Source organism: Tyto alba, unplaced genomic scaffold, assembly GCF_018691265.1.
Source record: "Tyto alba isolate M040663 unplaced genomic scaffold, T.alba_DEE_v4.0 Super-Scaffold_10, whole genome shotgun sequence".
Lineage (NCBI taxonomy): Eukaryota > Metazoa > Chordata > Aves > Strigiformes > Tytonidae > Tyto > Tyto alba.
This window is the reverse complement of record NW_024881262.1, coordinates 2,672,093-2,690,232: the sequence shown is the minus strand read 5'-3', so window position 1 is coordinate 2,690,232 and position 18,140 is coordinate 2,672,093. Positions and strand designations below refer to the sequence as shown.

The window sequence follows — 18,140 nt, the reverse complement described above, 5'->3', positions numbered from 1 at the left end:
AAAGGCAACAACACATCACTAAGCAGCCAGGTAAGAAAAGTACAGGTGCCAGTATCCATTTAAAGTTTTTTTAATAAAAAAAGACCGAGAATTCACAAGTCTCCAAGGAAACACAATCCAACTTGCATCAACCAGTCTCGGAGCTGATAGTGTTTGGTTCTCAAAGGGAGCACAGAGAGCAGCAATAAAAATTGTCACAGGTCAGCGTACTACTCCCCTCCGGCAGTAAGCTCGGCTTAGTTCACAACCTGCAACTTTATTTTCCTGGATTGTTTTTCGGAATACAGAACTATTAACCAAAATAGTCCTGGCTTAGTCTTTAAGGAACATAAAAGAAATCTCCACAGGAAAATATCTCTTAAAAAAACACCTTAAGACCAGGTGTTCCAAAATGTCTCCTTAAATTACTGTAGGCAAAAAAAATATTACAGGTACAATGTAACATTTTTATTGTAACAAACTACTTTCTCTGCAGTCAAGCAATTCGCTCTTCAGCATTTTTTGGCACACAAGGACTCCCTGAAGTCAGCAAAGGAAAGCTCACTCACCCCTGGGAACTTTATCCTCTACTGCTACAGCAGCTCCTCGTTCGGTGTGCCTAGTGCTCCAGAAAGCCACATGCTCTTGCCTTTTAAAGTAAGATTAGCTCAGTTTACAAATAGTTTGTCCAATGACATCAGTGAGCCTTTATGAGTAACAACAACAAAGAAAAAAAGCACTCTGCAGGAGCTCCTAGGAATTCTTCAGCAACAAGCCTTCCACAGAAATGATGGGAAAGAGTTATCGAACACCACTTTCCTCACTGAAAGCCAAACATTGGTTCCTGCATTTAACTCTTTCCACAGTTTTTAGTCAGAATCTCTTAAAAATACATCACTTTTCACATTAATCAGGACTTATATGAGGTTATTGCCAAGCCTGTGATCTAATACTAAAGTCCACAGCTAGCACTTTTTGAACTGTAACACTGAAATTGTAGTTTCCCCTAAAATATTTCCTTGGACCAAAACAAAAAGGTACTCTTTCCTCACATTTTTCTAGAAGAAAAATGAAACCGACGACTTCCAACTTGGTGACAAAGTTGTCCAACTTGAGAGGCTAAACAACCCACACCTGCATCAAGGCTCATTTCCCAGCGATTTGATCACTGAAACGAAGCTTTTACATCTCGGACATCGTTGTGTAATGAGAAGAGACCAAGTCTCATGTACTGACTCGAGCTACTCACTGAGCATTTTACAGTGGAGGGTGTCGTACGTAGCTCATGGGTTCAAATAAACAGCCAGATGGTTCTTCACCAGCATCTGTGTTATTTACCCACAGAGCGGAGAGGGAGCTTAAGCCAAATAATATTAAAATAAGATCTGTGCTTGCAGGAAAGTACGGTGCCTCATTCGGCTTTCACTGTGGTAGCTGTCAGTACTGGAAACAAAGTTTTGTGCACCAGGAACTTCAATGTATTTCTGCTTTTGCAAATAGGGCAAGATGCTATTTCAACATGCTTCTGTGTGCCATTGTTGAGAAACAGGAAGAGTAATTATCTGGTAGCTGCAAAAAAATAAAATCAAAACATCATGCGTCATAATAAGCCTGCTCCTCAACTTCCTTGATTCGCCAGTCCTTGATTCATTTTCTTCATTAGATATTTAATTACCATTGGTGAGACTTCATTTCTGAGAACAAGCATACATTTAGCATCTTAATCAGAGGTTGATTTGCTATTTGAAACAATAAGGCAAGTTAATAAAATAAACATCTCATTGTTCTATTCTCAGTTATTAAACCCCCTACTTGTTACTAATACCTGAGCGCCTAGTTTGGAGAGGTATTTATTCCTTAAACTAAAGTCATCAGCTTTTGGCCGTAATTTAGCCAAGTCATCTTCATTTTGACGTCTGAGTCTCTCTTGTTCTTCCGCTCTGGAAAAGAAAATTGGTTTAAGATATTTGCACTGAGGAGTGCAAACCCAAGCAACTTCATCTTATGTATGCAGCTTTATTTTTAATAACTAGAAAATGCTTGCAACGTTTATAGATGAACACTGGATAGCAGTTTAAGAGACACTAAGAGGTGGGTATGGATTACTCTAACTCAGTGTAAAGAAAGAGAGAGGCTGTTTTCTGCAGTTTCCTTTTATTCAGATTGCAAGACTTCGGTAGAAAGATCAACCTTTTGGTTTTCACAGATTACAACGTGCTCAGTAAGCTTTTGTAACAATTTTTACCGTCTCTTTATTAAACAAGCTTTCACTCCTTAAAATTACATTACAAAAAGAATCAGTTGTCAAAAATGCAAATAAAAGACTGCTCAGCAGTCTTCAGAATTAATAGCAGTCTCCTACAAAAGTGTCAATATTTGACCAGGGCATCGTGGCTCTTTCTTCATATAAGCCTTAAACAGAACCAAAGCTCTAAATACACTTTGCGTAAGACAGTGGTTTGCATTAAGACCGTGACAAAGGCAGTAACAGTGACCCGTTTCTAAGCTCTGTAAGGCAGTGAGCCTTACTACAGAACATAAAGTGCCATTAGGTAAAGAAATCTCCCCCACACCAAGAGGGTAGTGCTGGACCAAAAAGACACTTTACACTAGTCTTCATTTTCAGATGAACACGTTTGTCTCAGCTTGCAGAGTACCCTCTCCAACCACAGAGCTTAAACACAGTGCAAAATGGTATAAACCCATTCTGTTCAAATTCAAAGAGATGATTTGGTTACAAAGCATAAAATTTAGCCATTTCCTGTAAAGCCCCCAGCAAGTTACTTTCTTTTCCAAAGAACTACTGTGCAGAGTGACCAAACTAAACATTATAATTCTTCAAGTTGACATGATGCTGATCAAATGCTCCCCACTTCTGGATGATATTTGCTATTCAACTTTCTTTTCTGAAAAAAACATTGTAATAAAAATTACTGAAAATATTGTTCTACAGCACTGTATCCCACAGCATACACCAATACAAAGCCATCTTTCACATTAAATACTGCAAGTGTTATACACATCCAAGGTAGGCCAGGCAGACTGAAAAGCAGCCCTATTTGGACACAGAATTTCTTCACTCCTGGGTACCAGGTTTTGGGGTTTTTGCTGTTGCATTTGTATTAAAACTCAGTTGTAACCTTTTGGCTCGAGGATGACACTCATCACAACTAAGCCAGTGTGCTCACCAGGTCTGGTGCAATTTGATTTTTCTTGAGCTTTCCTCAAGACTGATGCGTAAAAAGCTCACAAATTAGGACAAGAAACAAAACCATGTTAAACCCCACAAGTCACCTGGCTCGACCTTGTCGGCAGGTACTTTAGTTTTTTGAGACTAACTTAAGTATCATCACATGGACAGATACACAGCCCAGTTTTAGAGAAGTCCATGAAGTCCATTTATAAGAGATACCTTGTTAGCAAAGTATGTATCTGTAATGAACGTATATATAAGCTGTGGAATGTATATCTGCAGGTGAAATGTAGTTACCTATTAAAAAGTAATTCCAACAACATCACAGACAAAATGAGCTACAAGGCCTGAAGAGACTCACTGAGCTGAATTAGGTCAGAACAGAAAGCATTTCAACAGAAAAATTCTGTGTTGCTCACACACAAGCAGCGTGAATTCTACAGGTGTTATTTTGGTAGCTGTGCCTCGCTGCGTATCGACTTGCTCTTTCACATGACAAACATTAAACTACATCTAGAGTCGTGAAACGCATATCCTGTGCCCTCTCCAATAGTTCTTACTCACAATCTCACCAAAACAAGTGCAGATCAGAGGAGCAGAACCTGACATTTCTTAGACTTGTTCTACCCTTAAACAAATTAAACATTTGCTTTAAATATATTTTATAAAAAAATATATCAATAAATTAACCAAGCATTCATCCCCATTGACATTACATTCTCCAATGCACATATGTTTGTAATCCTCACAGCACTAATCAGAACTAGGAAAAGGTAACACAATTTTTGGGTGCTGAGACACTACTAGAAGAAGCACCTTCAGCAAGGTCACCAGGACAAACTCAATCCGATGGACACACTTTACATTTTGTCTACTTAAAAAAAGCAGCTTTTCTAGACAGTTAAGTGCATAGTGGAGAAGCTGGAGTGGAAGGGTCTTTTGTTTTGCCTTTAAGGTGACATCTCTTAACAGACTTTGCCATACAGCGCTGCTCCTCTCCTCTTTCCATAATACAAGGCAATTATTTTGAAAGTTAGAAGCCTAACCCAGTGTCTGACTCCCTTGTGCAGCATTCCACATCCCTTGAGAGCTTTTAACCCTCTCAGATACCAAACAAAAAAGGCAAGTAAACTTTCTACTGTGCAGAGGGGATAAATCCAGTGCCCTAGGACTCGGGGGATGTGCCAGCAGCAGGTGACTGACACCTTCACATCTGATCAAACAACACTTAAAAGCAAGAGTACCCGATTCCAGCTGTTAGGGCTACGCACAGCAATGGATCCTTACCACACCACCAATGTTTTGTCAAGACCAAGGAAGAGTATTTAAGTTACTGCTCTGAAGGGTGTCGCTATCCTTATTTTCTGTAGAGAGGAAAGCAGAACATACAAGTCTCCCACAGAATGAAGTTTGCCCAATCGGAAGAACAGTCAAAATTTGATTATTTTGACAATTGCTGCCCTAAGGCCACTTCTTCAGTGCTCCATTTCCTTTCAAATTAAATGGATTACACTTTATTGAAATACTGCTGCCTCATTTTCTTTCTAAAAAGCAGAAATTTTTCACTATCATCAGTAACATTTATGACACAGATCTGACCACAAACTGAGTTTCACATTAGTGCTGTAATTTAGACTCATGCCACAGTTTTCAGAGACAAGTTGAATTAAGATTTCTAAATAAGATAGCAAAGGGAGCAACCTGAAATGAAGGGGAAGTGACTGGAGTGTAGCTTTATCTGAAGAGAGATCTAGCTTTTAATGACACTTTAAAAATTGGTCCATGCATTACCTGACTTTAAACCCAGGTAATGTTTGCTGCTGACCGGGTCAAGTACATGCCATAGAAAGGAAGCACCATTTGTAAATAAGCGATAGAACATTTTTAAAAACACACTTTGATTCCACTCATTTGGAAAGTCACTGAAATAGAGAAAAATAGCAAGGAAAGCACTCCTGGTTAATTGCTACTTCCTCTATTCATTGACAGGAGGCAGGAATATGAAATCCTAATACTAACTGGTAAGAAAGATAAAAAAATAACATTCTGTACAAATGACAGACCTACAAAAAAGAGACTGACTTCAGACAGTAATCTACTTAAATACTTGAGGTTAAACATTTCATAAAAACCCTGTTCTTTACACTTACTCAGTTGCAGCTACTTTTTGCAGTTTTTCCCTTTTCTTTGCGGACCAGTTGAGATCACCACCTACAACAGAAGTAATATACACTTTGAAAATTTTAAAATTGGTCTTTTTGTATACCTTTGATATCATACCTCACTGCAGAAGTTCTCAGAGCACTTGACGAAAGAAATCAGTGGAGCAATTTTACAAAAGTAGAAACTGAGGTAAAGAGAAAGAGCAACAGGTTCACAATCACCCAAGCCAGCAAAATCAGGACCCAAACTAAACTCTCCAGCCTGATCCAGTTTTCCATTGAGTAACAACAAATTTCTCTACGATTCACCATAATGTCCCATAAAACTAAAAGAAAGTGGAAGTAACTTTGAAAGAAACAAATTGACATTCCTCCCAGTTCTTTCACTAGTTACTGCTTTGAAAAACAATTAAAAGAAAACTGCTATTTGAAGGGAAGTCTACAGAATTAGGTTTTTGTATTTACAGATACATATACAGCGAAGTTTGATATGCAGTTTAGAAAAAGCTACAGAATATCCTCTACATTTGTTCAAATCAGCTGAAGGGACAGGTACCACTGCCCTGCTGATGAGATTGAACATCACAGCAAGTTTTGGTGAATTAACACACTACAGCATCTAGGAAGATGATGAAGCTATATGAAGCCATGAGTTGTAGCACCTGACACAACCATACAGCACCACCTGTAAACAATTCAGCTTGATAACTTCAAGAATTACAATAAAGACAAATATCAAGAGAAGCTGAAAACACTTACCTGTGAGGTGATTCACAAAATACAGCATGACTACAGCTATTAGTGCCACTAAAAAAAAAAAAAAAAAAAAGGAACCATTTTAGCTGACAATAAGTTTACAACAACAACAGAAAAGCTTTAACATGCAACTAGGCAACAACAAGGCATTTTCATAATAGTTGTAATTGAGGGGAGACTTTTGCCAGCAGCATCTCTTAATTGCTTTTGAAAATTCCACTATGCTCCTAAGTAGCACAATAACTCAGAAAAAGTTTCTAGTTATATTAATAACAGCCTTCATAAACATAGCCTTTAACAGCATCATTCACCTATCCTTTTACTCATTTTTTTCAAAACACTGAAACTACTTGCACTAAATCCCTTGAAGAAAACCACACAACACTTCACTCGGTTTGAGTGACTTTCAATATTGCCCCAATCTCTTAAGAAAGAAGTTATTACTGTTTTACAGGAAATGTTAAGAAAAAAGCCTACTACAGCTTCCTGAACATACAGAATCCATTTCTATTGTTTTTAATACTTACAGCAAACACAAGCACTGAAGAAGACTTCAAGAAACAAGTATCCTCTTGTGTCCAGAATCATCCCAGCTGCTATAGCAATAATTGCCAGACCGAGATTCTGGATAGACTGCATACTAAAGCATAAACAAAGGATTAAATTTATTTTTAAAGAAAAACAAATCATTAGCAGCACTGAACAACCCATGAGATTAACTTCTCCCCATTAGTTATGACATACGACAGTCACGACTCCACATTTTTGCAGAAGTTTCTGTGCATCGACCACAACCACATGCTCTCCCTCACACACACATCCTGAAACTACACAAGACTTCCTGCTAGGCTGAATTTACAAGAACGAGTAACCATTAAGGTGTTAGAACTGTTTCATTTCAGTGGACCAACAGTACCAGGATATGGTCACTGTAGAGCAGCACAGACAGACAGACAGATCTAAGGACTTACAAGCCATAAGCAGTTCCCAGCTGGTGTTCTGGAACAACAAAGGCCACCATGGGCCACAGGGCACAGGCAAGCAATGAGTAAGCCACTCCTAGCAAACTCTGGTAAAATAAGAACAAGTAGACAGATGTTAGATGAGGTTCATTTTTGCTGTGAAGTTCTAACAAATGAACATATTAGCTTTCCCCTTCTCCCAAAAGAGAAAAAAAAAAAAAAGAGAGATAAAGTAACTTTTTGCAATATCGTTCTAAATAAATATGCATGTTTAAAGGGAGAGAGAACTTTTTCCAGCAGTGACCCACGAACTAAACCCTAACTAATTCGCATTAAAGAGCCTGACCTGAATACCCAGAGGAAAAGATCAATTCTGCAGCTCACTAGAAAACTACCCAAAACACAAGGACTCTATTATTAAACCCAAATACATTGCCAAGCACCACGTTTAAGTCTGTGAACCTTAGTACAAAAGCAATTTCTCAGGGAATCTGCCCTAGGAATGGGAAATCAATAACAGATTTTTATTGACGTTTACCACTATCCAACACATCACATTAGAGACAGTTTAATTAATAGCAATAAGCTTCAGAACTACACCAAAAGAACAAGTTTTTGGAGAAAAGCAAGCATCTAGCACAGCAATGTAGTAACAGTGAGCATAGGGAATGTTGGTGAAGCACGAAAGCAGATCTCTGCAAGGGAGCACCACCAAACCAGAGCTACTCTGATGAATCAAGGGACAAGGAATTGCCACTCCAGACACCCCTCTGGCCTAATCCCTTCCCAAGAAGCCAAATACCCTTTTGCACCAAACTACTATAGAATTACTCCTACAGACAGCAGCAGCCTGTCTTTTCCACCTCAAAACACACATGCATAACTACCGCCTCCCTCCACAAAACACCAGACTGAAGTGTTATCTGTAGCCTGCAGACAGCTCGTGTTAGCTTCGCCTGTATCACCCATTCTTTGCTTTTTCACTGTCTTCAGTTTTAAACTCAATTTCACACAGTGTGTCTTCCTTAAAGACAGGGACAGCAAAATCAGTTTTGAGGACTACCTAAACAGTCAGAAGACAGTGACAACTTGCACAGAATAATTCAGCCTCAACTCTATTTCTTATTTTATTCATATTTAGCCATAAAGCTCAGAGAATGTTACCATTGCTATCCAGGGGTTCCAGAAGGTAAAAGCCAACATAATATGAGAAGCAAGTGTAGTTATTACAGCACATAAAACCCAGATGATATTCTTTCCAAGTTTATCCACCAGGAGTCCAAAGACAGGGGACATGGGTACTGATATGATATATACAATACTACAAAAGAATAAAAAGAAGAGAATTTAACACTGTCTAGCCGTGACAGCTTTAGGTGTTACACAATACAAGTGTCTCCAGCTAAAACATGATATTCCCTTGTTACTGGTGAGGCCATAAGAAAAACCACACAAAACCCCACCTGAACGGACTCCAGAACTCAAAACTCCCCAAATGTCCAAGTATGTGAAAACAACCAACATCCAAGGAAACAGTGACATACTCTTGGAATCCTATACCAGCAAGCGTTTTGTTGTTGGCCTTTATTTGTTTGGTTTTCTGCCACATCACAAATTCATCTTCAAACTAGGAAAATTTAGTTCATTTAACGTTTCTATAAAATTGCTTCTGTCACTTAGAAGAGAATCACCAAACACCAAAATAATACCCTTCAGACAGAGCCTTTTCTCTCCAATTCCTCAATGTGGACATATAAGATATTACAAAATTATCCACACTTCCCAGTTACTCCTTGGGCCATGTGAAATCTAGCTATCCACTTAAACACAGGTCACCCACTGCAACAGTAGTTCCCAAACCTCCCACCACGTGGCCCAAACCCGAAGACACATACACCCCTAGAACACAGCAGTGGCACATTTACTTGTTCAATCAACCACAACATACCTGTTAATTGCACTTGCTTCTTGAGATGAGAATTTGAATTTCTCAATAAAGAAAACCCTGAGAGGGGGGAAAAAAAAAGACTTAGAAAAATGCACACTTTTATGACATGAAAGAAAATTTAAGCTAGATAAAGTGAAGACACAAGAACCCAGTTTACAGAAAATCTTTAAATATAGTTCTATAGCTTTGACACAAACATCCCATCACAGATCCTCATTTATAATGCATTTAGGAGCTGATTATTAGACTCTACAGTTTTGTATAAGGACTAGTCAAATTACACTTCGGAGAAAATATTCAAAGTACATAACCAGCACGTAACCCAAGAATGAGACATTAGCAATGAGCATACAGTAAGAGACCAAAGTGAGACTTTTTACAAAACATGTACATTTGGAAAACAGGCATCTGCACTGCTGACTGTGAGGTCTCTCCAAGTCACCTCAGACTTTTCCTTCTTGCTCAACATAACGCATGCATTGAGCTCAAGAGATCCCTTTCTAATTGCAAGTATATTCAAAACCCATCTGCCCCGGTGTGATGAGGTATGGTTCCTTCCTCCCCATCGAGTGACTTCACCAACCACTTGATAGTATTAAACTGGTGATACAAAAGTTCCGAGTCAATTATTGACTGCCCAGAGCCTGGCCCACGGGCCTATGTTGGGCGCAGTCCGACAGCTCGTAGGGGGGTGCTGGCTGGCTTAGATCTTACCCTTATTTGGAACTGGCAAAACGTGTCTAACAGCACAGATTTCTTTCGTGTCTGTGGGCACGCAAACAAGTCCTTTGGACTTGCGTGACAATGTGGTCACTCGTACCATCAGAGACCACACCGAATTGGTGGATGTTGGGATAAATTTGAGAGGATTGGAGTTTGTAAGGAAAAAAAAAAAAAAAACTATTTAAACCCAATTTGGTATTTGTAAAAGAGGAGATAGCAGTTGTAGTGGATGCAACCATTAGATACGAAAGCAAGACAACATCCTTAGAGGATGCTGCAAAAGAGAAAATTTAAAAATACCAGAATTTCGAAGATCAAATTCAGGAATTGACTAACACAACAACCATTAAATTCATGGGCTCTCCCTTGGGGGCGCGTGGCAAGTGGTACCAGGGTAATTACAAATTGTTGATGGAGTTGGGATTCTCTAGTTCTCGGCAAGACAAAGTTGCACATCAATTGTCTAATCGTGCATTATTTTCTTCTGTTGATATAGTTCACATGTTTCGTAGTAAAGTAAGAACTGTAGTGAATGTTTAATTGTATTATCACACTGTAGCTGTAATGTTTGTACACTGTATTACTTTCACAAATAATAAAAATAAAATGGTGGGAAGAGCCGACATGGAAGGATCGTAGAGGGATTAGATCAGGTGGGAAAACGATCAGAGTACTGGAAATCTAACACAGTAGGTGGGGACTTGTTCTTTTTATGACGCATCTTTAAAACTGGAAATTGACATTGATTATTGGATTGGACTAAATTTTTACCAGTTTGGACCCAGGTGGACAGGCCACCTATACTTCACTCGGAAAAGAAACATATATAAAATTATATGTGTTTGATAAATGAGCTATCAGATCGAGTTGTGTGCTTCAAAGGGGGACACTTACATATAAAAGCTTCAAGTATATCTATCAATGCTAGATATACACCCAAGTCAGCACCATAAGAGAACTTCGGTCTGAAGTTGTAACTACACTGAAGCCCCCACCTCGAACTCGGTCAACAGCTTATGAGTATGGAAGGAATTTACATGACTGCTGTCCACAGCTTTCCACACCAAAACTCATGCCACGCTTTAAGTATGTAGCAAGTTTTAATCAGGAAATGGAGCATGACTTATGCTTTTGAGTCCGGACCACTCAGCTTATGCTAAGCAATGGTATTTCCCACAAAGCTCAGCAGATAAGGAAGCTATGAAAGAGTTGTGTTTATTTGTATCACAAAAGTATGGCAAACGATGCCACAGAAGAAATGACAAACCACAGCTGGGAGAGCAGTGGCTCTGTAGCCATCTGGGATTCTTAAATATTAGGGAGAGTAAGGGAGAAGCGCAGGCTAAGTAGCTAGTTTAAATCCTTGGGTTCAACTGCTACATAAGTGGGAGACACTTACTTTCCAAGTCCAATGAAGGGAAAAACTGCTGCATAGTAACAGACACAGATTACAAATATAAGCCACAAGGACAAAGAGAAGTCCTTCACATCAGTTAGCTTAATCACTTCACCTGGAGTGGGGCAAGACACAATATTGTTTCAGTCAGTATGAGCACATCTGAAATTCATCCATGCTGAATAAACATTACAGTGATCACAAGTCACCACTAAAGCATATATTCCTGCCCCTGACTACTCTCTTATTTAAAGTTTACACAGTGAGAGTCAGTTAAGAATACAGAAGTGCTAAATCAACAGTGCCAAAGCCAAGAACAAATTGTCTCTCCCACATTACAAGTTGGATGTGTAAGTTCTCTAAAGCCTCTCAGAGTCTTATGCAGCAGAATTAAATACAAACCACTTTTTCAAGGAAATGTTTAATCAGCTAGCAAAATTCATGTCTGAAGCCTTGTATTATATGCTCTTACCTGGATCTCAAATTCAGCTCATTTTTAATTGGCCTAAGTTCACCCACACAGAAAAACCTCAGAACACCACACACTGACAGAGAAGAGCTGCGTATTTTTGCACACCTATTAAAGGAAGTAAGACCGATTCCAACAGAACCAAGTACCAGTGGCAATGGCACAGATCAAATTGGTGTGAACTGGGAAGCTCTCCACTTGCTTTGTAAATAAAGCAGATGACAGTGCATCTGCCTGTAAACTGGTGTTTAAAACCGTAAAACTTCCTACTGATACAAAAATGAACTAAAAATTATGATTTAAGCTCTAACTATGAAAAAGGTGTTAAGCAACAGCCACTGAATTACCTAAAATGCAAACCTGCACAGCGCACAGAGTAACTGGAAGGGTTTGCTCCAGAATTGAAGTTTGAAGCCCAGGGCCGGTTCAGCCACACCACTCACCCGTCTTCCCTTGCTCTTTACAAAGGAGCTTCTCTGCTCTCTTGTCCAGATAAGCCAGGATTAATGCACAGGCCAGTGAAAAGAGACACGTTAGGCCACCTGCAATAAGGCAATACAACATGTTTAGTTGTTGACACAAGTAATAATTTGGCTTTTAAGCACTAGTGTAGTCTACCTTTATATATCTAATACAAGCTAAGTTTAACACCACCTTGCGTTATGTATAAGGCTCAATAGCTGTACAACTGAATAAGCTGTAAATACTGAAGCATGCCACTGAGAGACGTCTGCCTTGGAGTACAAACACACAGCTACATTTATTTTATTTAAAACATTAACCACCACTCCCACTCAGCACAGCCAAGCTTCTTATCTGTACCTCGTAATAACACAAAGCCTGTGCCTTGTTACCAACACCAGGGCCTTAATATCCATGGCTCCGAAGGAAGGGAACACAGGTCCAAAGGCAGCTGAAATTTCACTTCTACACATCAGACGTCTACACACAAGCTTTGACATGACGCCCTTCAGAAAATTTTTCAAGTCTGCCCTTTACTCAAAGTATGTCAAATGTTTCACCTCCATAAAAGACAAACTTGAATTTAACAGCCACAGAACTCACCATTTTATCAGATGCAGTAATCATACACTCTGCACAAAAATATTAGACATTGATACAAACAGTATTTGAATTGCTCTTCTTAGTCTCAAATATATTTGTCCTACTTTCAAGTTAGTGAGAAATCATAAACATGTAAGCATGCTGTTCCAAGTTGGAAGCCTACAACAGCAGGTGACATCAATTCAAAAGATTACTGACCTATCATAAGAGTTAACCCAAGAGTACTGGGACCAGTGTACCCCAGAAGATCTCGAACTCTAGAGTATATCCATCCCATGATATTCATGTTCACTGTGCTCCCCTAGGCAGAACAGACTCATGTGAAGAATAATGTATTTCACAATTATACAAATTCAAAAGGAACATTAGGCAGACTGCTTATTGAACAGTGTTTAAAACAAACAGGTAAGATGCAACACAGGAACATAAACGATCAATGGTAAAATTATTCCCTCTTGGTTTGGTCAGTGTTTGTAATAAATTAACCATTGCAACAATAATATATTGTCACAAGCTGAAATTTTCTACAACTCTAACAGTGTTTCAATGGAGACATCGGAAGCACTGTAAAATCCACATCACACACTGTAGTAGCTCAAACCGAGTTGAATTTAACACCGCATGTTAAAGCAAACAGGATTCCCACCTCACAGCCATCAAGAAGAAGCACCTTTTTTGTTCCCCCCTTCTGCCTCTAGAGAAGGGATTCAGGGCTGCAATCCCAAAGCTAACAACAGGCAGTAACTACAGTTCAGCTGAGATTAGGCAACTAATTAGCAACAGCCTGATCAACCCAGAGCCAGCTGGGACAAGCTAGCTCTCTTCTCCCCGAGATAAATACCCGCAGCAGTGTAAGGTACCACAGGCTGCTGAAGAGGACCCCTAACAGGAGCAGCATGTCTCCACTCTCGTCATTCACAGCCTGGTGTATTAGTGTAAAACCACACTGGCAGCAGTTTAATTGATTGTATCAAACCAAAGCGGCACAGCTGAGATGCAGTCACTGAGTTCCTACCAGCAACAGGGACAAAAGCATCTCACAACAGCAGATAAGGATGGGAGTTTCTTAAAGCAGCCCCCCCAGCTCATTTATCAGAGCCTGCACTTAGTCCCCGAGTGAGCCACAAGCTACATTCCACTAAGGCAATATTTTATGACGTGCCAGGAATCAATTAGTCTGATGAAAGACAGCACTGGGACTGTCCCACCCAGTAATCTACACTAATAACACCACCAGCCTTCTGCAGAAGCTTGACAGGGTCTAAGTAATCTTATTAACCCATTTCCTTGTGTAGCCTTTGTCCATTTACCACAAATTTGTAACATTTTAACTTTCAATTTCACATCTATTTTTAACTAAAACTCCCCAGGGAGCATTGGGAATGCTGATTCTACCTGTCTCACCGCCAAGACAAGGCGCACAGCTTAAAGTCTAACAATTAAAGCTACACAGTTTGGCACTTACAATTCTGGCCATGCTTAGCTGCAATCCAAACACAAGATTTAACTCCTTGCCTTTAAACCAACTGACTGCATACGTGTTCTGTGCCACCGCTAAGGACTCTCCACCTATTCTAAAAAAGAAGGAAGGGACAAAAAGAAGCACGTTAATTGTAACATGCAAAGCAACACAGAAGCAGCCCATCAGCTGCTGGCAATACCAAGATGACAGTATTTCAGAGAAATTTATCTGTGTACAGGTAGATCTAATGTATATATACAAGGCAACAGAAGTCTTAAAGACAATTCAAAAGAGAACTGCAGTGTCTTAAGAATAATTAAGAGTATACGGTATCTTAAGCAGCCTAGGAGTGATTATAACTGCCTTTGGTCATTTACAGAAATGGGCAGCAACTTCTCATTTCTCTTTTGCAATAAAGAACCAAGTGGTATAGATTCTGACCCAAATGAAACCAAAAGCAGGCACCTTACCTGGAATCAGAACTTAATGGAGTCATCTGCCCACCCCCCAGTAAAGTTGGTCAGATTTTCTAACATTTTTATGCCGTGGCACATTCACAACTTAGATGTATTTCTTCTGACATTTGCTCTTATTTTTTGCCACCACAGGAGCCCTGTTGTTGTCATTGCTAAGAATTCTTTTTGCTCAGGAAAGCAAGAATTAAGAGAAAAGGAGGACTAAGTTTTATCAGCTTAGTGAATGTCTTTATTTGAATAGTTTCAGCATTTCTGAATTCAGTAAGACCAGCAAAATCCTGGGTTTTGTTTTTTAACTTTAAATTAGACAGGGAATGTGACAGAAGATCTTGGATGCCTCAACTTTACAAATGCCTCAAAACCCAACAATTTTGTCTGGGAGTGCAAACATGGTAGCAGTTCTCTAGGGCACAGAAAGACGGTCCTCACCTCAGAAAGCACATAATATGCTCTACTACACTCACCCAAATATGAATCTGCCCACGTCCATCAGCCAGAAAGCATTAAGTAGTGCTCCCAAAGCAAAAATCACCTGCCAAATAAACATTTAAGGAAAAATTATGATTTTATATTTTAAGTACGGAACAAACTAGAACAATCCCAAAACAGAAACAAACCCACTTTTCCCTTCCCAGACCTGCAGAAACACTTTACAGACACTTCCTACTCCTAGCTCCTAGCTTTTTGCCTTTGCTCCCTCCACCTTATTCATCATCCTGCTGGCTACAGGCTATCCAGCCTGGCCCACCCTGAAAGCACACTCAGAAAACACTTCTAGAGGTTCAAGTCATGCTTCACCTTTGTCACCACGCCCTACCCAAATACTTTTACATAATAGTTTCACATCAAAAGGTTCATTCACATTCTTATTTCACTCATCTTTCAAGGTCCTCTGTTCCCCGTTATACCATCTGGTCCCAACCACCCCAATAATCCAGTGTTCTCCCATTTTAGTTCTCTCCACCTCTCTACTCCCATTTGAAATCTCTCCCTACTATGCAAGAAGTTGTTTGGGCTTTTTTCCCCCCACCCCTGGCAGAGAAACTTCAAACACACATCATCCTTCACCCTCTCAACTGCACTTACCTGCCCGACACAAACAAAGATACTAAATATTACAGTGCCCAACCTGTAAAACAAATAAAATCACTTAATGTCTAGCTAAACTCTTTTTTTGCTATAAAATGCTATGCTGGACCTATAGCAGAGAAACAAGGGGAAGTTGATATGCAATAAAAGGTCTCTCTAATAAATGCTACAGTTTGACAGCTTCCTGCAAAAAAGGCAGCACATACTGGCATTTTTGAAGCCAGTTTATTTAAGCCATAAGGGAAGAAGGCTCATCTATACCAGTGGAAATTCCTATGACACGACAAAAAAAAAAACAAAAAAAAAAAAACAACATAGAAAAAGATTATTATAATCTTTAAAAACTTTAAAGCTTATACTTCACACGCACTTTAAGTTTACCATCTGCTGAACAGGAGTACCATGAACAGCATACTTACCGTATCCCAAATACTCTGTCTATCAGAAAACCTCCAAAGAAGCAAAGAACCACATTGGGCCAGGAATACCAGGCATAGAGTGCCATGAACTGAGCTGTGTTCACCTTCATATCCTACATGCAGAAGGGGGAGATTAAAAAGAGCAATTATCCCTCCCTGAGGTCATTACAGGGACACAGAGCAGGTATGGAAGTTGCTGGAAACGGGTATGTTTTCCAACCTGATTACTCCCTAGCCCCCCCCCCGTGACGCTGCTCCCACCCCAGGCCGCTACTCACCCGTTGCACCTGGGTCTGGAGAGCCGCCGGGTTGTCGTAGCAGAAGCAGCTGCCTGCAAGGAGAAAAGGACCCCTCAGCACCCGGCCGTCCCTCAGCACCCGGCCGTCCCTCAGCACCCGGCCGTCCCTCAGCACCCGGCCGTCCCTCAGCACCCGGCCGTCCCTCAGCACCCGGCCGTCCCTCAGCACCCGGCCGTCCCTCAGCACCCGGCCGCCCCTCAGCACCCGGCCGCCCCTCAGCACCCGGCACCCACCGAAGCCCAGGAAGCACATGAGCGTGAGGACGAGGAGGCGGTGCGGCAGGCGCCGCGGGTCGCAGGCGGCGGGCAGGGCGCGGGGGGACCCCGCGGAACCGCCATCGCCATCGGGGTAGCCGAGCAGCGACCGCTCCTCCTCCGCCGCCATCGCGGCCGCCGTCACGTGAGGAGGGCGGGACGCACACGCGACCGCGTGACTCCCGCCCGCGTCACGTGAGCCCGGCCCACAACGCGCCGCGGCCGGTTGCTATGACCGCCGGTTGCTATGGCGGCCTTCAGCCCCCCCCCCACCTTCCCCGGCCCAACGGGGCGTGAGGAAATCACCGAAATTAGACGTGCGAAACCCCGGGCGGTGGGTGCTACACCTCATGAGTCTCGCTCAGTTAAACCAGGTGTCAAAAAAACTCCTTAAAGCCGCACCCCTGAACGACCTGCTGCTCTGGTGAGGGCGTTAGCCAAACAAACCGCGCCCAGCTTTGCAGCCACGGCAAAACCGTGTGGAAGGGATGAGGCTGGCAGGGGGTTATTTCAGGTTTTAGCACCTACAGCCGCCTTTTCTATTTAAAGGCGATGTCATAGTCAAATGGTGAACGAGCCCCGCGGAGGAAGCGTACCTGTCTTGCCCCGGTTGATTTAAAATGTAAAACCAGGGAAATACCTTTGGCTTTTCCACGTGCTCCCAGCCTGGAAAACAAAACAAAACAAAAAAGTTAAAAGGTATAGACTGCAATAAGCCCTACAATAAGCATGCAAAGAAATGCAGATGTTTGTAAAATTTCTCCGTTACCCTCCATTCAGCTATTAAAGTCATTTCCTGTGAGATGTCTGGTTCAAAAAGGTCTTCCCATATTGGACAAACCCTTAAACAAGCGACTCATTCGCTGTAAAAACACCACTGCACCTGAAACGCTTGCTTTCCACTCAACATGTGTCTTTTAACAGATCTGTCATAAGAGAAGCATGTTATGAAATCACGGGGTCACATTTTCAACTGCCCTAAACCAGTCTTGTCAGAGCAGCTCTTTCAGGTTACTCTAGTTACTCTTTAAAACGTGGTTTTCATCTGCAAGGCTTCGTTGTAGAAGTACCCATGCACCAAACTTGGGGGTTTCGTTGCCGCTTGAGGGAGCTCAAAGGTAATGCGTGGACATCCAGATCACCTTCAGTTTCACAGGGGCGTCATTAAAGAGAGATGTTTTATATACACAGATAAAAGGGAAAACTTTGGAAAGTGAAGTTATAGCTAGCGAAAGCTCGTGTACAGAATATAAATGTAGCCTTTCTCTTAGCTAACTAGCTCAATTATTCCCTGAAACCACTGTCATATCACCCAGTACTCTTCTAGGTTTCTCTGATCCACGGAAAATGGTTTTTGTTCATGCACACACTCTAGTTTCCCTCCAGGACACAAATAAGGTTGTTGCAAAAGGCCAGAGTCCCCAAGCTACCCTCCCGCCGACATTCTCGGAAATAAAATGCTGAAAAACCTCAGGACTCAGCTGGATC

At 41.1% G+C, this 18,140-nt stretch overlaps 1 protein-coding gene across 3 annotated transcripts; it reads right to left on the bottom strand.

The window, feature by feature from the left end:
- Window positions 1-1,360: 1,360 nt before the first annotated feature.
- MFSD1 (major facilitator superfamily domain containing 1) lies at window positions 1,361-16,805 on the bottom strand. 3 transcript variants are annotated; one of them, XM_042793688.1, is made up of 17 exons: window positions 16,632-16,805; window positions 16,378-16,430; window positions 16,100-16,212; window positions 15,678-15,720; window positions 15,056-15,123; window positions 14,119-14,227; window positions 12,852-12,954; window positions 12,032-12,130; window positions 11,123-11,234; window positions 9,001-9,057; window positions 8,217-8,373; window positions 7,062-7,159; window positions 6,618-6,730; window positions 6,094-6,141; window positions 5,323-5,383; window positions 1,805-1,919; window positions 1,361-1,548 (listed from the first exon to the last, which is right to left on the bottom strand). In XM_042793688.1, the coding sequence occupies exons 1-17, from the start codon at window positions 16,780-16,782 to the stop codon at window positions 1,489-1,491; spliced, it is 1,560 nt and encodes a 519-aa protein (XP_042649622.1). In that variant the 5' UTR covers window positions 16,783-16,805; the 3' UTR covers window positions 1,361-1,488. The 3 variants fall into 3 exon arrangements, with proteins under 3 accessions (XP_042649622.1, XP_042649626.1, XP_042649636.1); XM_042793692.1 differs by lacking the exons at window positions 1,361-1,548; window positions 1,805-1,919 and adding an exon at window positions 2,117-2,885; XM_042793702.1 differs by lacking the exons at window positions 1,361-1,548; window positions 1,805-1,919 and having other exon boundaries at window positions 5,319-5,383.
- Window positions 16,806-18,140: the final 1,335 nt, after the last annotated feature.

Excerpts from the sequence above, each read along its gene's own strand:
- MFSD1 (XM_042793688.1), bottom strand. The coding sequence starts at position 16,782 with ATGGCGGCGGAGGAGGAGCGGTCGCTGCTCGGCTACCCCGATGGCGAT. Across the intron at positions 6,142-6,617 it reads CTTCAGTGCTTGTGTTTGCT|TGGCACTAATAGCTGTAGTC; the intron begins GTAAGTATTAAA and ends TTTTTTTTTTAG. Across the intron at positions 1,549-1,804 it reads TCTCCAAACTAGGCGCTCAG|CTACCAGATAATTACTCTTC; the intron begins GTATTAGTAACA and ends ATTTTTTTGCAG.